The 25468-nt window shown below is 43.5% G+C and overlaps 1 protein-coding gene across 1 annotated transcript in view; it reads right to left on the reverse strand.

The window, feature by feature from the left end:
- Positions 1-1054: 1054 nt before the first annotated feature.
- Positions 1055-25468, reverse strand: part of iglon5 (IgLON family member 5) — a 258665-nt gene continuing 234251 nt past the window's right edge. Inside the window, exons 4-8 of the mRNA XM_017722925.2 lie at positions 24588-24707; positions 10364-10495; positions 9539-9659; positions 8616-8767; positions 1055-2737 (exon numbers count right to left, since the gene is read on the reverse strand). Of these exons, the coding sequence (XP_017578414.1) occupies positions 2637-2737; positions 8616-8767; positions 9539-9659; positions 10364-10495; positions 24588-24707 (626 nt within the window). The 3' untranslated portion in view covers positions 1055-2636. The remainder of the gene's footprint in view (positions 2738-8615; positions 8768-9538; positions 9660-10363; positions 10496-24587; positions 24708-25468) is intronic.

Below are 25468 nucleotides of genomic sequence, written 5' to 3' on the forward strand. Positions count from 1 at the left end.
TACTTAATGTAAGTAATGTATCAAAAGTACATATTCAAGATATTTACTGTATGTTCAGATGCTTCACTAATGCACGTTTACTGTTGTGTTACTGATAATCTGTTAAAGGTTTAGTAATCATCTACAAAGTACTACTGGAAAACAGTGTCAACAACTGTGGAAATAAACTAACATTGGGATGCATGGTTCCTTTAAAAGGCTGCATTACCTCCTGACAGCCAGGAACAGTACAACATTTAATCATTCCCCTGTCACATCTTCCACTCCAGCAAGTCTGCAACAGATTGTCTGTAGGAACGACACTTCCCATGCGTGGGGCTGCTGTGGTCCTGTGTAGATGTCTTAATGACATCACAACCATTAGGCTGTTTTTTGCTGTTGTAAAATGCAACAGTGTTTACATAGTACCTCTTTTTCAGAGACAGGAAAACATGTTTTTCCATCATATGGGCCCTTTAAGCTACACACCACTGAGTACTTGGTGCAGCGTCTTTGCCATACGCTGTTAAGTGGCGGTTAATTAGTCTGTGGGGGTCTAAGATTCGGCATGCCGAGGCGCCACCGTCCTTGAAGAGGATCCTGTCAGCCGCTGGATTGAGCTTGATTTATGAGCCCTGTCCTGCAGCAGATGGAGAGACGAGGAGGACACTGCGGTCCCTTCGCCTGGCCAGCCGCGCTCTCTGGCTAATTACATCTCTATTTTCCACTAATCTGGTTCTCTGGTTGTGGGAACGGGTGGGAAGGGGGGCACTAATGCTGTGAGAAGTTTCTGATTGTGTCATCAGGATGGACGTGAAAATGTTACAGCGAAAAATGGATTATCATACATCCGACACTGTACAGAGCCTTAAAAAAAGAAAAAAAAAAAAACAAAAAACAAACTTTGAATACATACACATTACAAATTATATTACATTTCGTTGATTGCTCCCTTTGTGAGTGACTTGACTCGAGTCAAACCACTTCTGTTAAAAAGCTTGTCATGGCAAAATAGAGCACAAGACTTTGCAAAAACTCAACTTATTGTTTTTTTTTCTGTTTCAATGAACGCGGCTTATCAGAGCAAAGTACAAAATATTTTCGCACACGTGGCTCTGCTGTTTTTTTTTTTCTTGTTTTTTTTTTTTCCTCACATGTAATTATCATCACCATCATCATGTCTGTTCAGATACTTATTAACATCATCGTAGTCATCGTCATCATCATTATTAACACCAAAAAAGTAATTAGCAGTTAACCTTGCAGATTAAATGTACACAGTGCAGGGGAGGGGCTACGGGAGGGGGTGGGCAGAGAAGGAGGGGCATCGGGGCATTGGATGGACGTCACAACAGGAAACAGCTCTAACCAGTACATGCTATCAACAAGCGACAAGGAAGAGTGATCGACAGCTTTTCATGGACAGGAGATGCCGGAAACATAACCTCCAAGCCGGAAACACTGAAACAGAGAGGCTGATGGGAAATGTAGGTTTTTTTTTCGTTTTGTTTTGTTTTTCTGGCGATGTGGGGTCTGCCTCTACTGCATATATATTTACACTGGAGGTGAAAAAGGGTCAACGTCGGTAATGCGTTAGCGAAGAGACGGAGGAGGAGGAGGAAGAGGAGGAAGAGGAGGAGGAGGAGGAGGGATTTGGAAGGCCGGACTGGGGTCACATGCTTTGCCCTGGGTCAAGACTTCCAGCAAATGCAAGAGAAAGGGAAGAAAGACGATGACCTCCCCCCACTTCCTCCATTGTTGACCCTTTAGCGCAGGAAGTAAGGGTGAGTTTTGACATCATTCGGCACGCTCAGATGGCTGGGCTGGAGTCCGAGAGGCGAAGGCCCGACGGGGCCTGCTGGTGAACAGCCACAGACAGGTACAGAGAGGGTCACCAGGCCTTCATCATCATCATCATCATTATCATCATCATCACCCTCCTTATAAACTTCACTTTTCTCACAATGTACAACCACATCGAACAGCATGCCCAGCACGCGCACACCAAGACGAGACAACACAAGTTGAAAACAATGTTCCAGTCATTAAACACCACAGCCTCACATGTAGCATTCGCAGCATCACAGAACAGCTGTAAACCCAGCCATTATATCGTGGCATTCGTTTGCACTGATGTCACATAACAGCTATGATTCAAGTCGTTTCACACGTAGCATCATCTGTAGCATTACTGACATTGTCATCACATAAAAAAAGGTCGACCTCAGTCACACAACAGCCGGTCATTATACACTGTAACCTCACATTTAGCATTACTGTAGTCGTACTGGTGCATTGTCGTCACATAACAGCTATAATTCCATTCATTACGTACTGCGGCCTCACATTTAGCATTCGTAGCATTACCGTTGTATTGTCATCACATAACAGCTATGAACATCGAAAAAGGTGACCTTCACTGGAGAAGAGGGAGAGGCATTGGCTAGTGTGAGAGAGGAGTAGTTGCTGATGAAGAGTGTGGCGGATGAGTGGGTGAAGAGAGAGATGACAGAGGGAGGAGGAGAGGGAGGGAGGGAGGGAGGAGAGGGAGGGGGTGATTATGTGATGTAGCAATGGCTCCTGGGTTAATGCATAATTCTTTTTGTTCACAGTGATGGGTTCGTAATTAAAGACTCCTTTTCCGAGGCGGCGAAGTTTTAGACCTTCATCAGGATGGAGACGCAGAGGCCCAGCCACAAGCCCAGTCCCGAAACGCAGGGACTCAGCGGCGCCCCCCCGCCATACACTGCCCCAGGCCCTGTGGATGACAGGAGACAGCGCGTTAAGGAGGAAGAACCAAGGAGTTCAATCCCTGTCCTGGGAGACACAACACACATGAGCCAACACGCCAGGTAATCATGAGCCTTCATCAGCTCAGTTTCTTGCAGTGTTGTGGATCTGAATCATTAACCACATTTGCTGTTGCTGCATCACAGAAAGAGAAGAAGACTAAAGAGAAATTAAGGGAGAGTCTGATGGTGTGTCGAAGCTGTTTAAGGTGCATGCACAAAATCCATTAAAATGAGGCTGAGTTACTGTGTAAGTAACCTAAGCAAGTCACCTGCTCCTGGTGAAGTACCACCCTGGAGAGTTTACATAATACAGTTGGGGCAGTTGTGGGCTGGAGGTCCGGAAGGTCGCCGATTTGATCCCCAGAGCCAACAGTCCATGACTGAGGTGTCCTTGAGCAAGACACCTAACCCCCAACTGCTCCCCGGGTGCTGAGGATAGGGCCATGCACTGCTCCGGGACTAATAAGGGTCACTTAATCTTAATCTTAAATCTGGCCTTCTGGAGAATCTGAACATTAGCACCAGTTATGCTGAAACTAGACTCTCCAGGGCAGGAGGTCAACAGGGCCAGGTTTGAGTACTCCTGGTGTCCACTAACCCAGGGGTTGCCAACATACAGCTCTTTTACTCTCCTGTTGCGGCTCCACAGCAGAAGCAGATTGTTAGGAAAAATAAAATAATCCACCTTTGCAGTAAAATCACGCTCTGCTGATCTTTCAACACATTTTTAACAATAAATGGTCTTAAACGCTGGAGTTAACGTAGCCTATATCTGCTTATTCACCCTTTGACCCTGAAGGTCGGTGCACAGACTGCTGGTCATGTAGCAATGCTTACAACAGTCTCAACTAGCTAGTAGCTGATGAAAAGGCACAAAGAAAGATTTAGGATGAACACCCATAATTTGGAGATGAATGGACTTAGAAGCATTCATTTATAAGCATTCAGATGGTGACACGTTTAATCTGCACAGATAAACTGTCAAACAAGGTCACTGTAAGGTCGTGAAGCTGAAGTCAGCCTCTTATTCACCAGCTTCTTGTTCAAAATGTGTTTTTAATTTGTTTCTGGTTTTCAGAAGTGTTTCAAAACGCCATGCAGTGATTTTCACTACAGAATCATGTTTTAATGCAGGGCCGCCTGAGGGCCCAAACATCACTGCCATCACTGGTTTCTGGCCTGGTCCCTTGCGTCCAGAGATTTCTCTTCATGTACCACAGATGATGAAATCCCCAGGCCCTTCGCTACTTTACACTGAGAAACGCTATTCTTGAATTGTTACACTTTTTGATCATGCAGTCTTTCAGACTCCTTTTCCCTTATACTTCTGAAAGACTCAGTCTGAGCTGCTTTCTGTACTCACATTTTTTGTAGTCACATTACTGACCTGTTGCCAAGCAACCACCAGGTGTTTTTTTTAGCATTACACAACTTTACCAGCCTTTTGTTCCCCCATCCCAACTTTTTTGGAACATCAAATTAAAATTTCTCAATTTCTTGGTCTTGGTACCATTTTCAATGACACATAGGGTTTAAATGATTTGCATATCATTGCAGTTTGTTATTACTTACATTACAGCATCCCAACTTTTTGGAAATGAGGTTGTAGAATAATAGAAAATTTTCCACTGTGCATGCACCACCATTCAGCGTTACCATGGCAACTTTAACAGATATTAAAGTGTGTAAACGGTGGAAAAGCAACACATCTTAGCTTTTTCATTCATGTGACGTTACTGAGTAGGATGTGGTCATTTTAGGACACCAGCTTGTTCACATTTGAGCAACGAGGCTTGTAATGTGAAAGTAGCTTTATTTGTTTTTGTTTGTTTGTGTTCTGCTGCATTTTGTATGAGTTGTAAGGGATGTATTGTTTTCTTAGGAAGCCCAGTAAGAAGATCATTACAGTGATCAATTCTGCTTGTTACAAACGCATGAACGAGTTTCTCCTCGTCGCTCTGAGAGAGAAAAGACAGATATTTCTCAAATGATAAAAAAGCTACTGCGTTTACATGCGAGATAAAACAGAGCTCAGACTCTAAGACCGCACCCAGGGTTCATACTTCAGGTTTGGTATCTGAAGCTAAAGAGCCGAGCTTAAAAAAATAAAAGCAGTTTTCTCTGAGTTTTTGTACCAACGATCAGTATTTCCGTTTCTTTGTTATATAATTGTAGAAAATTTACTGACATCCACTAAGAAATATCTGACACACAGCTGGACAGTCTGTCCACAGAGTCTTCATCATCAGAAGGAATGGAAATGTATAGCTGGGTGTCGTCAGCATGGCTATGAAAATGTATATTATGTTTCCTTATGACCAAGAAGCAGCACAGTCATCCTGAAGTTACACACACAAAACCTTTCAATGAATCCTGCTCGGTCATCTCCACCTCCACACACGCACACACACACACACACACACGCACACGCACGCACACGCACGCGCACGCACACGCACACGCACGCACACGCGCACGCGCACACGCACACGCGCACGCACAGACGCACGCACGCACACGCGCACGCACACGCACACACACACACACGCACACACACGCACACGCACACGCGCACGCGCACACGCACACACACACACACGTGCGCGCACGGCGAGGAGATGCTGTGTATTAGAGAAAGCTCTGGCTGGTGATGTCACATCTCATGAACTTGACATGGAACTTGCCCGGTTTACTTCTTATATTTACGGCTTCATTGGCTGCCTGAGTACTTTCTCTGGGAAAACTTGAAAATTTATGAGGATGGACTGAACGCATCCTTAGACCACTGCAGGAGGAAGAACACAGAAGGTTTACGTCATCCGATCATCTACGAAACATTTACAGCATTATTTTTGTTGTTGTCCAAATATGGTCAGAGGTGGATTGTGTTTTTTTTGTCTTTTATTTCTCTAAAGATGGGAGGGAGGAGATAAAGGAAGAAGGACCGCTGATGAGGAGATAAGAGGCAGAGGCCGAAGGCAGGAGGCAACGGCACGAATCAGCCAAAAGATGTATGAGACTGACAGCGAGTGAGTCACCGAGGTGAGACTCGTGGAGATAATAGGAGAGAGAGAGTGAGAGAGAGAGAGAGAAAAAAAAAGAGAGAGAGATGGAGGGCTCACTTACGATGGTAATGTGCAGTAGTGTGGCAGGAGCGAGGGATGGAGGGAGTGGAGGGAGGAGAGGGGGACCGGCGGCAGACGAAATCACTCACTGGGGACGGTAATGTGAGGAACGGAATGAGACGAAGAGAGAGAGGGATAGAGAGAGAGCGAGACAGAGGGAGAAAGGAGAAAAATGACAGCTTCCTGGGGTACCAGGACAGAACAAAGAGCCAGAATGGGCAGACGATAAACGAGCGAGAGCATAATGGCCCAGAGAATGAAGGGATTGAGGGAAATAAACGGGTAAAAGGAATGCAGAGGCACTGGAGCGCTGAGCCGGGTTAGAAAAAGAAGAAAGGCGGAAAAGTGACAAGTACCTGAGGAGAAAAAATAGAGGCCTGTCTGCGTTTCATGTAATGCAAGTGGTGCTAGAAGTGATATTAAGGTCTTGTGTGTCTTTGTGTGATGTTCGTATGAACCAATAAGTCCTACTGAGGAAAGAAAAAGCACTTAAATACAGAGACATGCGGTGCTCTTTGGTTCAAGAAGGTATTTGTGGGTTCTTGACAATGTGCCGGCATTTGAGAGTGCACTCTGGCTGCTGACCCTCTGGAGAAAATGATCAAGTAAATTTATTTTTCAATTAAGAAAGAAAAATTATTTTGTAAACATGACGCAGGTACAGCGAGGGGAACATATCTGCGCTACAGATTTACACACATTTCAAAAGGAAGAGGGGAAAAATATTCACACGGTACAAATGAATAACGTTAGAACTGTGTTGCAAAGCCATTGTTGGCTATTACAGCTTTGAGATGTCTACAGTACGTTGCATTCTGCAGCACTGTAGTTACATTTTGGCCTATTTCTCTTGACAAACCATGTTCAGTTCCTCAAGGTTAAAGGACACATCTGAGCTGGTCCCTCTGTTCCTGCTCTCGAAGTCCTTCATACATTTTCTAGGGGAATCTAGTCAGGATATTGGCTAGGCCATGCAAGCAAAAGTCGAATGTTGAGAGACATTTTACAAGAAACTGGAAAGTTTCCTGTCAGAGATGTGAGAAAAGCAGCTGCAGCAGAGCAAAGCAAGCCTGTGTTTTTGTTTAAATTCTTTTGGATGTTTGGAGTTGTTGTCTTGTTGAAATCTCTATGAGAAGCCCTTTTATATTCATCATGATTGCTTCTTGTGTGAAATCCTCCCAACCAATTGCAATATCTTTGTAATGAGACCCACCCAAGCACATATTCATATTTTTTGCAGCATTAATACTTGACATATGGCACAAATACACTCAATGGTTAGACCAGGCGTCGGTAACATGCGACTCTTTTACTGTCCTGTTGTGGCTCTACAGCTGAGTTAGATTAGTAGGTAAAACTAAAATAACAGTTTAACAGTAAACGCTGGAGTTAATGTAGAACTGCTGATTCACCCTTTAACCCTGAAGATCAGCGCATACGGCTGGTCACCATAGCAACACAGACAACAGTCTCGCCCAGCTAGTAGCTACGAAACGGCAAAGAGAGAGATTTAAGACGGACATCGATCATTTGGAGACGAATGGACTTACTAGTGTTTATAATCAGTCCAGCTGGTTCCTGCTATGCTTAATCTGCAACGAGAAACTGTGAAACACTAAAAAGTTGTGAATCTGAAGTCAGTTTCTTGTTTGAATTCTCACCTTCCACCTTAAATGGTACCACAGTTACATTCTGCCATCTCCAGCACCATTTAAGCGACTTCAGCCTCTAAAAAAGTTGAATGTTGAGAGGCATTTTACAACAAACTGTTCTGCTTTTGAGGAAAAGTTTCCTGCTAGATATGTGAGAAAAGTGGCTGTAGCTAAGCTGAAGATCAAAGGAGAGCAAAGTAAGTGTGTTTTTGTTTATATTAGATTTTTAGCCCACACTAGCCCATCAGTGCACACATCTATAGCCAAGATGTTAAAATGGACGTAGTTGTTGTGGCTACCAATGTGGTTTGATTTTTGTTGAAAGGACAACATGTATCTTCTGAACATTCGGCTTAGGGTGGAATAATCATCCGAGAAAAGATGATGGCTGATGATGTTGCAGTCTTAGAAAAGAAAAATAGCAAGATCTGAGCAGCTTTTAAGTCACAAAGAAAACATGCACATTTGTATTAACCCTCTCAGGTCGACGACGTTGTCTGCGATATCAAAGGACGTCATACATAAAAGACTAAACATCTTGGGAATGCTGCTTGTTACAGACCTACTTTCATTTCCTTCCAGAAGGCTAATGTTTTGCTGTTCCAATGAGGCCTCTGGTGTGATTGAATTCCTCTCAGCAGCTTTATTATCCAGCAAAGTCTTTTTGGAGACTTCGCAAAACAAATTCCTAACGATGACTTCAGCGCTGCATGTCTTCTGTGATTATTTACCCGTTTCTCCAGGTTGAAAAGAGTTATTGTTGTTGTTAGTAGGGCTGTTAGCTGTTGGCAGAGCCGTCCACTGCCTTGGGTCGAGTCTGTTGACTGATCAGACACTTGTCGCCAGAAGAGCACTACGCCTCCAGGCAAAATGAAAGTACGTCTCTAGAGTGCAGCGTTCACAAAATATTTACTCTTTTATCTACGACGTCCTTTGAAGTTGCATACAACCTTAAAAGGTCGAACATTTTTCAAAAAGATAGGTGTTCCCAAACTTTTGATTGCCAGTATACGACGGCGAGGTGCCTAGTGAGTGAGTTCTAGGTGAGGGTGAGTGTGTGTACTCACTGAGGAGCAGCATGCTCGCATTGGAGGCCCCCAGGCGGTTTGAGGCGAAGCAGGTGTAGTTGCCGAAGTGTTTCTCCGTGACGTTGGTGAAGAGCAGCAGGGAGCGCGTCTTCTCATTTTTAATCTTCAGCGTGTTGTCACTCTCCACCGGCCTGCCCGAGACAACATAAATAAGCAGCTTTCACATGTGAGTCAGTGCTCCCTTCATTGTCTACCGCTGTCTACACTGTGCCCTGTAGTCTCGCTAAATTCCCACCGAGAGTTTAAAGAAAGAAGACAAAAGACATGAACCAGATGCCAAACACAGTCCTCCACAAAACTCCGTCTGACTTAGAAGTAGACTGGTTAACTATTACACTGAAATTGACCAAATAAGCTGAAATATGTAATGGATTCAGAGCTCCAGACATAGACTTTGTTGGGAATTTATGGAGAGTGTGGCAGCTCCTCTACCTTCTTGCTGCATGCAGAGTATGGTCAGAGCTTGAGTGTCCTTCCCCCTTTATCTTTTGGCCTTGTGACCATCTCACAGCTCACACTCTTTTCTATATTAAGAGATATAAGCTTCTATTAATCGTTTATTGTTAGCACCATTAGCCTTATAGCTCTTAAAGAACCAAACGTGAAACCCCAAAGAGAGTTGATCAGCCAATCCGAGGGGAAGAACTGTGGAACTGCCAGTAAATGCAATTGTGCTTTGGAATTCCACCTCGGTGCAGCTCCCTGCAGTGCAAATCTAGCTGAAATGGGAATTAACCTCCCCAGAGCTGCCTGCTCCGGCCTTGGATCTTTTAAAAGAAAGTGAAAGTCCTCTGATCCCCAACTTTGCTTGGGAAACATCAGAAAAAGGTAACATCTGAGACTTTTTCTGAAAAGTCAGAGTTTTTTCACTCCTGGGTTCATGTGCTTGCCAAGCCACTTACCTCCGGTCGTCCCGGTACCACTCGAAGACCGCAGTAGGTACAGCCATGGCTTCACAACGCAAGATCGCCGTCTTCCCCAATTGAGCTGGCATATTCTTCACGTCCGTAATTACCGGTGGATCTGGTGGAAGATATGGTTGGTGTGAGAAATTGGCTTCTTTAGTTTCAAATGGGGGGGGGGGGGGGGGGGGGGGGGGGGGGGGGGGTTCCCTATGTACCCAAGGTCCCATGTTCCCAGGGTTCTACGTCCTCACAGCCTTATGTCCTAAGTCATCACATATATGCCTAAAACCATGTTGAGTTGTGTGTATGTGGTTTCTGCCATATATGGCACTCCATGAAATACTGTTATCTATATGTATGTTTATCTGTATATGATCTGTAGCAGCAGCTATCTTGAATGTTGTCCATACCCTTTTCAATTTGTATAGATAAGAATATCTCGTACAGTGCAGGAACCCACATGAGAAAATTTCAGATTAGCTCTGCAGCAAAACTAACTTTGGACAGTGGTAATACATTTAGGGTAATGGGACATTGTGTAAAATAGATTTTTCCATCCAACTATTCTTTTAAGCGACATGACTGACTGAACTTTGTACGTGGGGCACATTCCGGGCTCATTTGATCATCTACTCGTGTTATTTTTTCCAAAAGTGGGCTGCTTTATCTCAGTTAATGTGCTCTTGAATGTGAGAGAATGCCTGCTGCCTGCTGAAAGAGGCGGCTCTTCTGCTGTAGGCCCTGATGATGAAAATGAGTCACTTATTAAAATGCGAGAGCATATGCATGTGGGTGAAGGAGGGTGTGTGTGACCAGACTCACAGTTAACTGTGACCTTGACACGGCGTGTGTCCGGTGGGGCCACACCGTTGTTGGTGATGCATTCAAACTCTTCGGCCTGATGTCGTTTGATATCCGTGATGTCCAGGAACTCTCCCTCGTAAATGCGGCCATCTGTGAGAAAAAAGCAAACACGACAGACGTAGGGGTCAGCGGTCACCCGCGGGCGCTCAGGAGGATGTCGAAGAAGCAGGCGTGCCAAATATGCTTCTGTTGCTAATAATGAATAAAGTGTAGCGGCCTGAGAGTAATGTAAATGAGATCATGCTAATTAGCGGCTGCTGGCTTTCACTCATTGTCAACCACACTAACGTTTTTGATCAAACTATTTGTTGAAACTCGACGGGTCTAATTGGTGGCTCATTTGGCCGTGCCACTGCGATGGTTGGACCGTGGCCGGTGTGAAGCACTGCCAGCATTGATAACATTCAGGAGATGTAGCGTCGCATAACACAGAAATAGGTTACAGCGCATAACTGACACTGACAGATGATGTGGTGACCCTCAGCAGCCGAATTCAGCTGTGAGTAGACCGGGGGAAAAACACAATGATATTTCATGTTAAAACTCAGGCATCCCTGTTCTGACTAATGGTGATATATTATCCTGGGCATCACTGGGAAGCTATAAACTGTTACCTTACATTTGTCTTGTATTTTATTTTTGTAGGTTTATGCACCAAAAACAGTTGTAATTCACTTTTAAATGGCCATTTTCCATTTCTTCGCTTTACCCCTTAGGATTAAACGGCCCTTTCTGTTGCTCTGATATGTATTTTAGGCCGAGATGCAGAATGAACTGTCAAATTCTGACCGAAATCTTTACAACTAAACTTCATCCTCTGCATGGATGCGTTGGAAAGCCTGGGCTTGCTGACCGCCATGAACAGCACAACATTTAATTGTTTCCCACAATTTACTACTCCTACTCCAATGGCTCTGCTACAGACTGACTGCAGGGCAGGAACAACGCTCCGCATCACTTCAACAAAAATGGGCGGGGCCTATGGAATAATCTGGTTTCACCTCTTATTAGTTTTTTATGTATTTTGTGTAACTTTATAGAACCTGCCTGTTGATGATCATTTTTTACCCAAAATGTATTTTGCCTCAAATATCTAGATTTAAGGAAACATCTGCTTGCTGGTGATGTGTCTTCTTGCCAGCTGTTCAAAGTGTAAACGTTAATGATTGTGACCTCACAACCAAGATGAATTTTAAAAAAATTAGTTTGCATATATGGACGGTGGAGTGAATATACTATATGGATAAAAGTGTTGGGACACCCGGTGTCTGAGTTCAGGTGTTTCCACCACAATCATTGCCAACAGGTGGATAAAATTAAGCATGTAGCCTTTCAGTCTCAATAGACAAACAGTGGCAGTAGAATGAGTCGTCCTGAAGAGATCAGTGGCTTGGCACTGTCACAGGATGCCACCTCTGCCGCAAGTCAGTTTGTGAAATTTCTGTCCTGCTAGATCAGCCCTAGACAACTGTAAGTGCTATTATTGTGAAATGGAAGCATCTAGCTTAGCTGCAAAGGCAAAGCATGCCACCACTGGACTCCAGAGCAGTGGAGACGTGTTCTCTGGAGTGACCAATCACGCTTCTCCGTCTGGAAATCCGATGGATGTGTCTGGGTTTGGTGGTTGCCAGGAGACGGTACTTGTCTGACTGCATTGTGCCGAGTGTAAAGTTTGGTGGAGGGGGGATCATGGTGTTGGGGTGTCTTTCAGGAGTTGGGCTCGGCCCCTTAGTTCCAGTGAAAGGAACTCTTAAAGCTTCAGCACCAAGAGATTTTGGACAACTTTGTGGGAACAGTTTGGGGAAGAACCTTTTCCATTCCAGCAGACTGAGCCCCAGTGCACATAGCGAGGTAAATAAAGGCTTAGTTGCTTAGCTGGGTCAGTTTGGTGTAGAAGAACTTGACTGGCCTTCAGTCCTGACCTCTACCCCATCCAACATGTTTGAGACTGACTAGAATGGAGATTATGAGCCAGACCCTCTCGTTCAACATCCAGTGTCTGACCTCACAAATGCTCTTCTGGTCAAACGGGCAAAAATTCCCACAGACACCCTCAAAATCACCAAAATCGTGTATAAAGCTTCCCAGATGAGTGGAAGCTGTTACAGCTGCAAAGGAGGGGCCAATCCCACATTAATGGCTCAGGATTTAGAATGGGATGTTATAAAAGCTCATGTAGGTGTGATTTGATGTGTAGTTCAAACAATGTCAGAAAAAAGAATCCAATGTTAAGTGTCCTTTATGTCCTTTAGTCTGAAAACAGACCAGTAAAGAGTGGATGCTTTTGCAAGGAAACTCTTTTCCCGTTAGAGAAAAGAAAATAGAAACAAATTCCGCCTTAACCACAAAATCCACTTTAGACCTGCTTCCTTTTCTCACCTGCCATTCGACGATCTGGAACGCAGTCTACTGCGGCGTCATAATTCATAAAGCAACAAAGGGGGGAGGATTTTTTCTCCTCCTGTCACAAATTTCAGCGGCTGTTCTAATTGAAGATTATAGCAGAGGATTATTAGCACAGCCACTGAGCTGGAGCCGATTATTTGCAGCTGCAGCCGTTGCCCCGGCGAGCGTACGCTGGGGCTTCGGCTACGGCAATGTTATTCACTCATTCTATTAAGTTATTAAATATCGCTCCCCCGTGTCACTCGTCTACTGCGTTGAGCACCCATTCCAAGCTGCAGGGCCAGAGAGAGGGAATGTTCTTGGGCCCTGTGTTTATGGAGCTGCTGTGAGAAAGCAGACGGTGGTCTTCCTCACCTGAGCTCCAATTTATCACGACAGAAGACAAAGCTGAGAAGAGGAATGTGACGCCGGCTGATTGATTCTTCCCATCCTGATGTTTGTATTTAAGAACTGATCCTTATATAAAACGTTTTCTTGAACCAGCAATTTTAACATATATATCTGAATGAGAAGATCTCTGAGAACTGAGAGACACAGTGGACTCACCATGAGCTTTTCTCCATAGATCCTCAGAAAACAGGTCAGAGGAGGTCGAGTGACGTCATCGGCGTGACTTTTATTTCAGAATAAGAGACGCAGTAACACCAGAGACTCGACTCCTGGGGGACTTTCATTCCATATTTATAATATTTATCTGGAGTTTGTTTGTCATTTAAACCATATCTGTCGTAGTCATGTAGAGATTACTGCAGTTCAAATTGCAGAAAAACATGTTTTTTACCTCAAACTCTGGCCTCAGCCTTTACACATGACTGTGGGGATGAACTCTTGAAATTCTATATAATTGATTTTAAAAAATAATATTGCTAAATTGAGGCTCAAGAAGGTGTAAATTGTAACTGTAATTGTCAAGTGTAAGATATCTGTAAAGGCCAGGGATACAAAAATGGATGTTTCCACAGAATGAGCACACTTCACTAATGTGAGTCAGACGTTTCCCCACTACTTTTGGGCCATTCATCATGAAATTTACACACAATGTAAAGGGCATTTGGCATTCCTAAATGATGTCAAAAACTGAAAAATAAACATGAAGATACAAGGTTTTGTTTCAGCCGCAGCAATGTAATAAGTAAACTCACTGGTTGGAACATGCAGACACTGTTGCTCTCACTGAAAGTCGGTGATGAAAATGGGAAACTGTGTTTAATTTAACAAGTTTTTAAGCTCAGATTCTTCATAACACAATTAAAATAATGTTACTGAATTGTTGAAAGCAGCAGATACATTGTGATGAAGATGATTATGCCCCCTCATCTAGTGATAACAACATATAGTGTTTCTAAATGGGAATAAAATCTGTCATTAGGGTGAAATTTAATACATGCAATAAATCTCTACCACACAAAATAACCTGGTTATTCATGCATTGCTTACATTGATCAATTTTCACTCTGAAATGTTTTTGTGCAAAAGAAGACTCTCAGCTTTGGTACCGGAATACCAGCTTTCGTATCGCTCAGGATCGGCTTGAAAAGGAAATCAGCAGCGGCGTCCTACCCCACTGCGGAGTACTTCACATTTTCTCCATTTTCATTTCTATTTTTCTTTTCTGGCAGCTGTAATGTGCACTTTGTTCTCTGAAAGAGACCTGAGTGGCTGGTAAAATAGGAGCCAACACTCCACGACCTCTCCAAAGGAGCTGCTATGCTGATTGAAACCGGCTAAAAAACCCTGAAGACATGGATGGATCGGTGGGTTTGGGTGATGATGGGTAGATTTACCTTGCCTTGTTCTCATTCCCGGGGCGAGACAGAGTAGGCTGTGCCTCTTCTGACTTTTATCTAGAGTTCTTTGTGGTGTCACGGCGAGTGATATTTAGCCAGTAAAGCGTGTGCCTTTCATGGCCGCTGATGTGCCTCATCTCGGGAGATTGGGCAGAGAGCTGTTCCTCGAGATACAGACAGATGTGAAGTGTTTATGGATCAAAGATGTTCCGTATGTGGGAAAGCGAGCGCGTGTTGGAGGGGGTGAACGCTGATGGACAGGGCTGATGCTTTCTATGACACATGATGCTTATCCCTGTCAAGCATGTGCTGGTTTGAGGATGTGCCCCTGTCATACATGCGCGTAGGGCGTTTGGTCTTGGAAGACCGGGAAATCTCTTGTTTGACAGAGGGAAGAAAGGGGGCGAGGCTGACAGCAGGACCATGTTGCTGGGCAAGGCTAAAGGTACATAGCTTGCATATACAGTGGGGTCCAAATCTAGGATGCTTTTCACTTGAACCTGCAAATAAACAACAAAGTTTTTGAAATTTTTAAAGATTCCTAAGGTCACTGTTCAAATTTCAGCAAACATGAACGGACCATGTTGAGGCCTTTGCAGAAAAAAGGCAAGCTTCTGTCGGAGCTCACGTTCAGCCGACTCTCGGGTGGAAGCGATCTACAGATCTTTTGTCACTGTTAGTGATCAGAGTCCCTGCCAGCTCAAGCACACGCTGTCATTAAATGGGACAAATTGGGACAAACCAAACACTAAGAAATTCCAAAACGCAGGTAAATATTTCATGAATTTTACTTGTCACATTTTTATGCTAATGAACATCATTTAACATGAAACATTTTGTGTTAAATTAGAAAAGCTGCGTGGCGGGAGGCTAGCCCATGCCTCCTCAAAAAGCACCAGTCGCCAACGCCAAGCCATTGGAAAGCTAAACATGCTGTTATACCGGCTAACAGACGCCTTCATTGGCTTGCATGAGTGATGGAGGGAGAGGGAGGAGGACCATCCAACCCTCCCAAAGTGAGTGAGGCCAGTTATACTCTTTTGGACTCCCCTCCATCATACCGCACAGACTTGATTATTAATGCCTGCACCTGCTCGCTTCAACCGCATATCACGTCCACCCACACTTGGAAAATCTATTGTCGTTCCTGCCTGCTCGCAGCCGCCTATGCTTATGGTCCTCGTCCGCACACGTCTGTGTTTAGCCAATCTGCACAACTGGCACTGAGCCCACAACATAGCAGAACAGCCTCCAAACCCGTCCGACCTTCACAAACCAGACACACAAATGCTTCAGTGTTGGAAAATAGGAGCAAATGTTTAGCGCATGTTTAAGCAAAACAAAGCCTTGAGAAACTGCACATGGCGTCACACACACTCCTGGGCCAAAGCTGTCGATGCCCTAGATGCCTGTTGGTCTGTCTGTCTGAGTGTCATCAGGTTAATCAATGAGCACTCACATCCACCATGTGTTTACTGTGCTTTTTATTTGCTTCTTGTTTATGAAGATGTTTGTCTACTGTTGTCTGCAGGTGCATGTTATATATGTTATATACAGGGTGATTCAAAAAGATTAATCTGATTTCAAAGCACCATATTTTCACAACCGTGAGGAACCAATCACACTCCAACTGTAAGAGGGGGTCATAGAGCTTCTGACCGGCTCCTTCAGTCTGAGAGGAGCTGAGACCCCTGAGCAGAATGTTCTGCGTTCTCCACGTCAATCAGAGTGAATCCGTCAGAACTGAGCAGCGGGATTTTCATCAGCAGTGAAGCTCTAGCAGCTCAGAGCGTTCGGCGCTGGTTCCACAGCACTGGATGATCTCCGAAATCCCACTGAAAGAGCCGTGAGAGCAGCGACGCCCGACACGCTCAGTCCAGTCTGGGATGAGTCTGACTGTGGTGTTGATGTCGTCTGTACAGCTGGAGGAGGTTCAGACTGAGACCTTGTAGAATCACATAATAAACTTTAGGCTCATTTACACCGTTTACAGCTCACTGCACTGATCTGGGATGATTTACAGGAGAAATCAATCATTTAGAAATCGAATGAATCTTTTTGAATCTCCCTGTATTTGTGTCATATGTTTATATGCTCCATTATCCAGTGCCTTATGGGGACAAATAAAGTTAATAGAACTGAATTAAATTGAATTAAATTCAATATATAATATGTCATCTGTGCTATCTAATCTACCGCTAACATGGATACACAACTGTAAAATCAACCAATTTCTCAGACTCTTTTAAGTCCAGAGTAAAATTACAGAAACAATAATTTAGTTCATCTACACAGATCAGATAACAGGTTACTGTATATATGTTTTCTCAAGCAACTACATGATTAACTGGAGATTTTACATCTATGCTCATTTATGCGACAAAACAACAGGCCTGCTGTTTGTTGGACAGTGTTATAAGGTGCACCATCATGAGGCATCGGACTGATTTCAAATGTTCACACTCAGTTTGTTCACTTCCCAATAAGACGAAGTTCACATCCACCAATTTTTTTGTCACGGTTGTCCCCAGATCAGGACCAATGTGACTACCAAGGACAACCTTGCGCCACTCGGGAGCAACTGAGTCGATTTAGGAACAATTCTAAATGAAAAATGTGCTACACTGAAAAAGTAGTGCTTTCAAATATGTTCATCATTTTCTACATGAATAAATTATTACATATTTACACAATTTTGTCCTGTCCTCACTTCTGGTAATAACTGCTTGCACAAGCTGAAATCCTATCCAACCTAATCAGAGACTGTTTACACTACAAAACATTCAGGTCTCAAAGCCCGGCTGGTGACTTCCTCTATAAATAAAAGTAATGCTTGGCCACGACTTAGAAAGGCATGGGAACAAAATCATGCCTTGCTAAGTCATTGCCACGCATTAGGATCTCATTGCCACACCTTACTGAGGCGTGGTAGTTCTCAGTACAGACTTCTCTAAGTGTTGTTGTAGGTAATCGAAACTATGCAGATTGGAAACAATCACAAATTTGCCATGTTGCTAATGTTGACAAGAAAAACCTACAAAAACTACTAAACATCTCCACAGTGTGATCGGGCACATGTGTAGAAAATATATAAATAGATAAATACATGTTAAAATAAATAAACGCTAAATGTAGGAGTTCCAAAAAATTCCAAAACATTCCAAAAAAATGTGTTCCCAAAGAACACACGCCTAGAAGAAGCGTTCCCTTGATTTGGTGAATAAAGGCCTTTACAGCAGGTGTCTTTCACTGGGCGGAGCTGGAACAGCGAGACTGCTGCTGGGAGGGGTTGAGGGGATAAATGATGGACAGTAGTCGAGGCAGTCTGTCTGGTCCTCTGCAGGCTCAGGGTTTGGGTCCAGATGGTTTTCTCCATCTCTGAGCATGTGGGCGCCCTCACCGCTGCGCTGGCAGCCAGTGGCTCCACCGCAGTCACTCCTACAGAATAACAATGTGGCCCTTTTTGACTTTCACTCTATTTCCCTGTTTCTCCCTCTCTCCTCCCTCTATTAGCCCCTTCCCTCGCTGTGAGTGATGGTCGCTGGGGTGGGAGGGTACTGAAGTGCTGAGTGGGGCACTTTGCAGGAGGCCTGCAGCAAACCCAGAGCTCCACAGGGAGAAAGCTCAACTAGCTCACCTGCCTGCCACCTTGTTCTGGGCCAGCGTAGATAGCAGTGGCTGCATTTTACAAATACCTAACGTATGGAGGATATGTATAGGGACAAGGTGCTAGCTTGTTGGTGCCCTCTGGGGCACTGAGATATGCTAGGGAGCTGGATGTTGGCCTATCAGTGCCCTCTGGGCACTAAGGAGCGCTTGGAAGCTATGTGTTGATTTGTTGGGGCCGTCTAAGGTGCTGTGAAGCTGTTCTTTGGCCTGTCACCGCCACCCAAGGCCCTAGGTGACGCAAGGGAGCTACTCACTGCCCTGTGTATGACTTCTGGGGCACCAGGTGGCCCTAGAGAGCTATTTTGGCCTTTCATGCAGCTCTAGGGAGCTAAGTGCTGGCCTGTTGGTAGCCACTGAGGGACTGAGGTGTGGTGGAGAGCTGGACATCGGCCTAACAATGCCCTCTGGGGCACTAGAGAGCATTAGGAAGCTGGGTGTTGGCCTGTTGTCCAAGAGGGGCAAGAAAGCTGGCATCTGGCCTGTCACTGCCTGCCTGGGCACTAAGTGGCAACAGGGAACTGTGCACTGCCCTGCTGGCACCCTCTAGGGGACTTAGGTAAGGTAGGGAGCTGGGTGTTGGCCTGTTGGACCCTCAAGGGCCCTAGGTGGTGCTATGGAGCTGGCATTTGGCCTGTCAAGGCTTTCCAGGGCACATCACATTGCGAGAAACAGCACTTCAGAAAACAAGCCTTCAGAAAAGTAGCCACACCCTGCCATACACACAGGACACTCCTGATAACAAGGCCTGTTTAGAGGACAGCGAGAATAGCATGTAGTACAATGGACAGACCATAAGGGATTAGTCTTTAGATATGCGTCCCATAGCTCTGGCATGGAAGCTACAGCGGCTAATGGCTTCACGCTGGAAATTAACCGATGCAAAGAGAAATCAGCGGAACGGAAACACGCTGGAAACAAGACATATAGTGGAACAGATGGACATGTAATTAAATTAACTGGTGCACACCAGGGATTGATTGATACACTGGAGGTAGGGATGCTAATTAGATATGAGAGTCTTTTTTTGTCCTGGTGTATGTGATTATGCATGAGTCTGTTGAATGAGACAGATTACTGCAGCTGCTTCTGATGAAGTTTAATGTGCATGTGGCCAGTTTGGTAGCTATGTAGGCATGTGCTCATCATGCCTCCAGAAGCTGATCAAAAAACTAATTAATAGCAACATAATCGGTCAATATTTTGAATTAAAAAGCACACCTTCACTTTCAGTATCCTCGGGAGTCCTGAGGCTGAAGCTTTAGCATTCGCTAAATCAGTCGTCCGGTTAGCCTCGTTATATAAATAAATTGCGCCGATTGTTAAGATTAGTGTTCAGATTGAGATTGTTGAGATTCTAGTGTTCAGATTGAGATTGTTGAGATTCTTGTGTTCAGATTGAGATTGTTGAGATTCTCGTGTTCAGACTGAGATTGTTGAGATTCTCGTGTTCAGATTGAGATTGTTGAGATTCTCGTGTTCAGACTGAGATTGTTGAGATTCTGGCGTTCAGATTGAGTTTGTTGAGATTCTAGTGATCAGATTGAGATTGTTGAGATTCTAGCGTTCAGATTGAGTTTGTTGAGATTCTGGTGTTCAGATTGAGTTTGTTGAGATTCTAGTGATCAGATTGAGATTGTTGAGATTCTCGTGTTCAGATTGAGATTGCTGAGATTCTCGTGTTCAGATTGAGTTTGTTGAGATTCTGGTGTTCAGATTGAGATTGTTGAGATTCTAGCATTCAGATTGAGATTGTTGAGATTCTAGAGTTCAGATTGAGATTGTTGAGATTCTAGCGTTCAGATTGAGTTTGTTGAGATTCTGGTGTTCAGATTGAGATTGTTGAGATTCTAGCATTCAGATTGAGATTGTTGAGATTCTAGAGTTCAGATTGAGATTGTTGAGATTCTAGTGTTCGGATTGAGATTGTTGAGATTCTGGTGTTCAGATTGAGATTGTTGAGATTCTAGCGTTCAGATTGAGATTGTTGGGATTCTAGTGTTCAGATTGAGTTTGTTGAGATTCTAGTGTTCAGATTGAGATTGTTGAGATTCTGGTGTTCAGATTGAGATTGTTGAGATTCTGGCGTTCAGATTGAGTTTGTTGAGATTCTAGTGTTCAGATTGAGTTTGTTGAGATTCTAGTGATCAGATTGAGTTTGTTGAGATTCTAGTGATCAGATTGAGATTGTTGAGATTCTCGTGTTCAGATTGAGTTTGTTGAGATTCTAGAGTTCAGATTGAGATTGTTGAGATTCTAGTGTTCAGATTGAGATTGTTGAGATTCTAGAGTTCAGATTGAGATTGTTGAGATTCTAGTGTTCAGATTGAGATTGTTGAGATTCTGGCGTTCAGATTGAGTTTGTTGAGATTCTGGCGTTCAGATTGAGATTGTTGGGATTCTAGTGTTCAGATTGAGTTTGTTGAGATTCTGGCGTTCAGATTGAGATGGTTGAGATTCTAGTGTTCAGATTGAGATTGTTGAGATTCTAGTGTTCAGATAGAGATTGTTGAGATTCTAGAGTTCAGATTGAGTTTGTTGAGATTCTGGTGTTCAGATTGAGTTTGTTGAGATTCTAGTGTTCAGATTGAGTTTGTTGAGATTCTAGTGTTCAGATTGAGATTGTTGAGATTCTAGTGTTCAGATTGAGTTTGTTGAGATTCTAGTGTTCAGATTGAGATTGTTGAGATTCTAGTGTTCAGATTGAGATTGTTGAGATTCTCGTGTTCAGATTGAGATTGTTGAGATTCTCGTGTTCAGATTGAGATTGTTGAGATTCTGGTGTTCAGATTGAGATTGTTGAGATTCTCGTGTTCAGATTGAGATTGTTGAGATTCTGGTGTTCAGATTGAGATTGTTGAGATTCTGGTGTTCAGATTGAGATTGTTGAGATTCTAGCGTTCAGATTGAGATTGTTGAGATTCTAGCGTTCAGATTGAGATTGTTGAGATTCTCGTGTTCAGATTGAGATTGTTGAGATTCTGGTGTTCAGATTGAGATTGTTGAGATTCTGGTGTTCAGATTGAGATTGTTGAGATTCTCGTGTTCAGATTGAGATTGTTGAGATTCTGGTGTTCAGATTGAGATTGTTGAGATTCTGGTGTTCAGATTGAGATTGTTGAGATTCTCGTGTTCAGATTGAGATTGTTGAGATTCTCGTGTTCAGATTGAGATTGTTGAGATTCTAGTGTTCAGATTGAGATTGTTGAGATTCTCGTGTTCAGATTGAGATTGTTGAGATTCTGGTGTTCAGATTGAGATTGTTGAGATTCTCGTGTTCAGACTGAGATTGTTGAGATTCTCGTGTTCAGACTGAGATTGTTGAGATTCTAGTGTTCAGATTGAGATTGTTGAGATTCTCGTGTTCAGATTGAGATTGTTGAGATTCTCGTGTTCAGATTGAGATTGTTGAGATTCTGGCGTTCAGATTGAGATTGTTGAGATTCTGGTGTTCAGATTGAGATTGTTGAGATTCTCGTGTTCAGATTGAGATTGTTGAGATTCTGGCGTTCAGATTGAGATTGTTGAGATTCTAGTGTTCAGATTGAGATTGTTGAGATTCTCGTGTTCAGATTGAGATTGTTGAGATTCTGGCGTTCAGATTGAGATTGTTGAGATTCTAGAGTTCAGATTGAGATTGTTGAGATTCTAGTGTTCAGATTGAGATTGTTGAGATTCTGGTGTTCAGATTGAGATTGTTGAGATTCTAGCGTTCAGATTGAGATTGTTGAGATTCTGGTGTTCAGATTGAGATTGTTGAGATTCTGGTGTTCAGATTGATCCACGAACACCAAAATGTTAAAAATAAGGTAAAAAAAAAACCTTCTATGCTAATTTGGCCAGCACCTTCATGGGATCCTAGTAGCATGTTAGCAGTAGGCTAATGACTCTCAACATAAACATGTTTCGGCTGTTCTAGATTAGATGTGGACATTTCAAAACTTGTAATACGTGTCCCAACATAAATATCGCTGCTGTCGGAACGAAACCTCGTATCTCCGTTTTTGACATTTTTCAGTTTTTGGCATAAAGTGAAAACGCCTGTTGTTCTTTACATTGAGTGTAAATTTCATGATGAATGGACCAAAAGAAACAGCCCCCAAAAAAATTCTGGTTCCATTGACATCCATTAAAAGTAAAGTAGGTTTTTTCCTTCTCCTGAAAAGTGACCGTTTTGGAGATATGAGGTTTTGTTCCGACAGCAGCGAGATATTTTACCTTGTATGCTGCAGTTTTACAGTTTTAAGTAAAGAGTCCTGCTTGAACTGCCTGAAACCTGGTTATGGTACTGCTCGTTTTCACACTCAGTGATGTATCTAGAACCTCCAGATGACCTAAAAAGATGTTTGTTCTCACAAGACTTGTCCCTGCCTTGGTGAATTTCAGAGAGTTCATTAAGCCTGCTCTAAAGAAGTGTAAGGCCCTGATGGTTTCCTACTGCTTCACTGATATCTGGTCGCTTTAAGTGAAAGCATCACGCTGTGAGGCCAAGCACAAAGGCGAAATAGAAACAGAAGACATTTTTTCTTGGTATGAGATCAACGATCGACGCATAAATGCTGGCAAAGCTGACTCGTAAAAACATTGCATTCAATGACTGTGTCTGAAAACATCTGGCTATCACTCGGGGTAGATCACTGCGAACATTCATTAAGCGATATTAATGGGCAGAAAGCCCTGTGCACGCCTGACGAGGATAAGATTGAGGTTGTACTTGTTGGGTAAATATTGTTCGCACCACTGATCTAGTCTAATTCAAACCTTTAAATGGCCAGTGGGCCCAAAGTTCTATTACACACTTCTATAACCTATGAATAGCTCAACCAGTTTGCACTGAAGACCCTGTAATTACTAAGTAATAAGCCTTAGTATGTAATACGCCTGGGATTTTAAAGGGTTAAGAATCTCATATGAGCCATGTGACTGTGGTGAGACGTTGTGGACAAGATGCTGCAACTGTGGGCTACAAACCACAGTGGATTGTATGTTGTCCACTTTATCAGCTCCACTGACCGTATAGCTGCACTCTGTAGTTCTACAGTTACAGACTGTAGTCCATCTGTTTCTCTGATACTCTGTTACCCTGTTCTTCAGTGGTCAGGACCCCCATGGACCCTCACAGAGCAGGTACTATTTGGGTGATGGGTCATTCTCAGCACTGCAGTGACACTGACGTGGTGGTGGTGATGGTGTGAGTGGATCAGACACAGCAGTGCTGCTGGAGTTTTTATCAAGCAAGCAAGCAAAATTTATTTATATAGCGCTTTTTACAACAGGTGTTGTCACAAAGCAGCTTTACAGAACAATCAGTATTACAGAGAGAAGAGAAAAGAACACTTCAGTGTCTCTGCTGGACTGAGAATAGTCCACCAACCAAAAATATCCAGCCAACAGTGTCCTGTGGGCAGCGTCCTGTGACCACTGATGAAGGACTAGAGGATGACCAACACAAACTGTGTAGCTGCAGATGAGCTGTCGTCTCTGACTTTACATCTACAAGGTGGACCGACAAGGTAGGAGTGTCTAATAGAGTGGACAGTGAGTGGACACAGTGTTTAAAAACTCCAGCAGCTCTGCTGTGTCTGATCCACTCAGACCAGCACAACACACACTAACACACCACCAGCTGTTCAGCTGTCTGTATACTACTCTACAGACTTGACCTTGTGCAGCCCAAACTTTGTATTCAGATCTCGATTAAAAAGGATAAAACGTATCAAAACATGGCTGCAGATCATTTTTCTTCAGCGTGTTGGCCCTCTCCATCTCCTTTATTAATTTTTAATCTACGGTAGCGATTCCCACTTCTCCTAGATCTTGCATGAGCTTGTTAGATGCTTTTTTTTGGTTGTTTGCTTGCTGCGACAGTGTTTATGTGAGAGTATGTAAACTTGTCCCTCGGGTCTGAATCTGAGACTGAAGTGGGTCTAGCTCTGTTTCCTGGCAGAGTAAGCGGAGCCACAGCTGAGCTTCCAGAGGACGAGCGTTCAGAATGAAAAATAAACGACTGGTTTCCAACCAGGTTGCCAACCGGCCTGACGAACAGTCATATTTCTCGCGAAAAACATCGGACCGTAATGAGTTCTAATAGGTGCTCCATCACGGCCACCCGTAATGAATGTGATTTATATCGATGATGATGGAAGTTATAAATAGTGCCTTAATGACAAACATGATTATTAGTATCGCGGCGATTGTGGCGACAGTGGCAGCAGAGATGATGACAGATGTTGATGATTATCGCGCTGGTTATGGCTGTAATTATGTGTGATGCGATTGTGAGATGGCTGCGAAATCCTGGCTTAAACTGGCAAGCGGCTCACATCTGAAGTCCTTCCAGGTGATGGTGGGTTCGGGCCGTCCCACCGCCAGGCAGAACAGGTTCACGTCGTCGCCCTCGTTGACCGATTTATCCTGAGAGATGTTCACTATCCTGGCTGGCACTGAAGAAAAAGCACATCAAAGCCTAGATTAATCACTGAAATGTCAAACTGATTACTCAGTTATTAATCACAAGACTTATTATTCCAGTTATTAACTACTATTAATTATTCTGTATCTGTTGGGCTGTGAAGAATACGGTCAGTTCAACCTTGAAAAACGCTCTTCGCGTGGTCAGCAGTGGTGAAACTCACTTTGTCCAAGTCAAGCGATTACAACTGAGGCAAAGCAGCAGATCAGGTGAAACTGATTCATCGTCCCAACTTCATTGGAATTGGGGTTGTACTTAAGTACATTTGAAGGTAAATACTTTAGTACTTTTACTCAAGTGGAGGTCTAAAGGGAGGAACTTCTACTTTTACTGGAGGAATATTTTACCTTGGGTGTCTCGACTTTAACTCAAGTACATGGTTTGTGTACTTCGTCCACCTCTGCCATATAGTAAATACAGTCATATATGTGTATATGTATATATAGTAGAGTGACACTGATAAGCAACAAATGCTGAAGAGAAGAAACGAAGTATGCATGAAACAAGTCTCACTGTAAAAGTATGTTGACCCAAGGGATAAGGCCAGGTCATTTTTATTTTGGCTGTCCAGAATTGAGGAGTTTTCCTGAAAACAATAGTTTTGCAAAATAAAACATGAAGACTTTTATTTTGAAAAAATGTATCTCAGTAGAATGACTCCATACCAATATCATGTAAAACATGTTTATAAAAGCTGATTTACACATTCATGAACATGTTATGAAGTGTTTA

The sequence above is a fragment of the Pygocentrus nattereri genome, chromosome 24, assembly GCF_015220715.1.
Source record: "Pygocentrus nattereri isolate fPygNat1 chromosome 24, fPygNat1.pri, whole genome shotgun sequence".
NCBI classification, from domain to species: domain Eukaryota; kingdom Metazoa; phylum Chordata; class Actinopteri; order Characiformes; family Serrasalmidae; genus Pygocentrus; species Pygocentrus nattereri.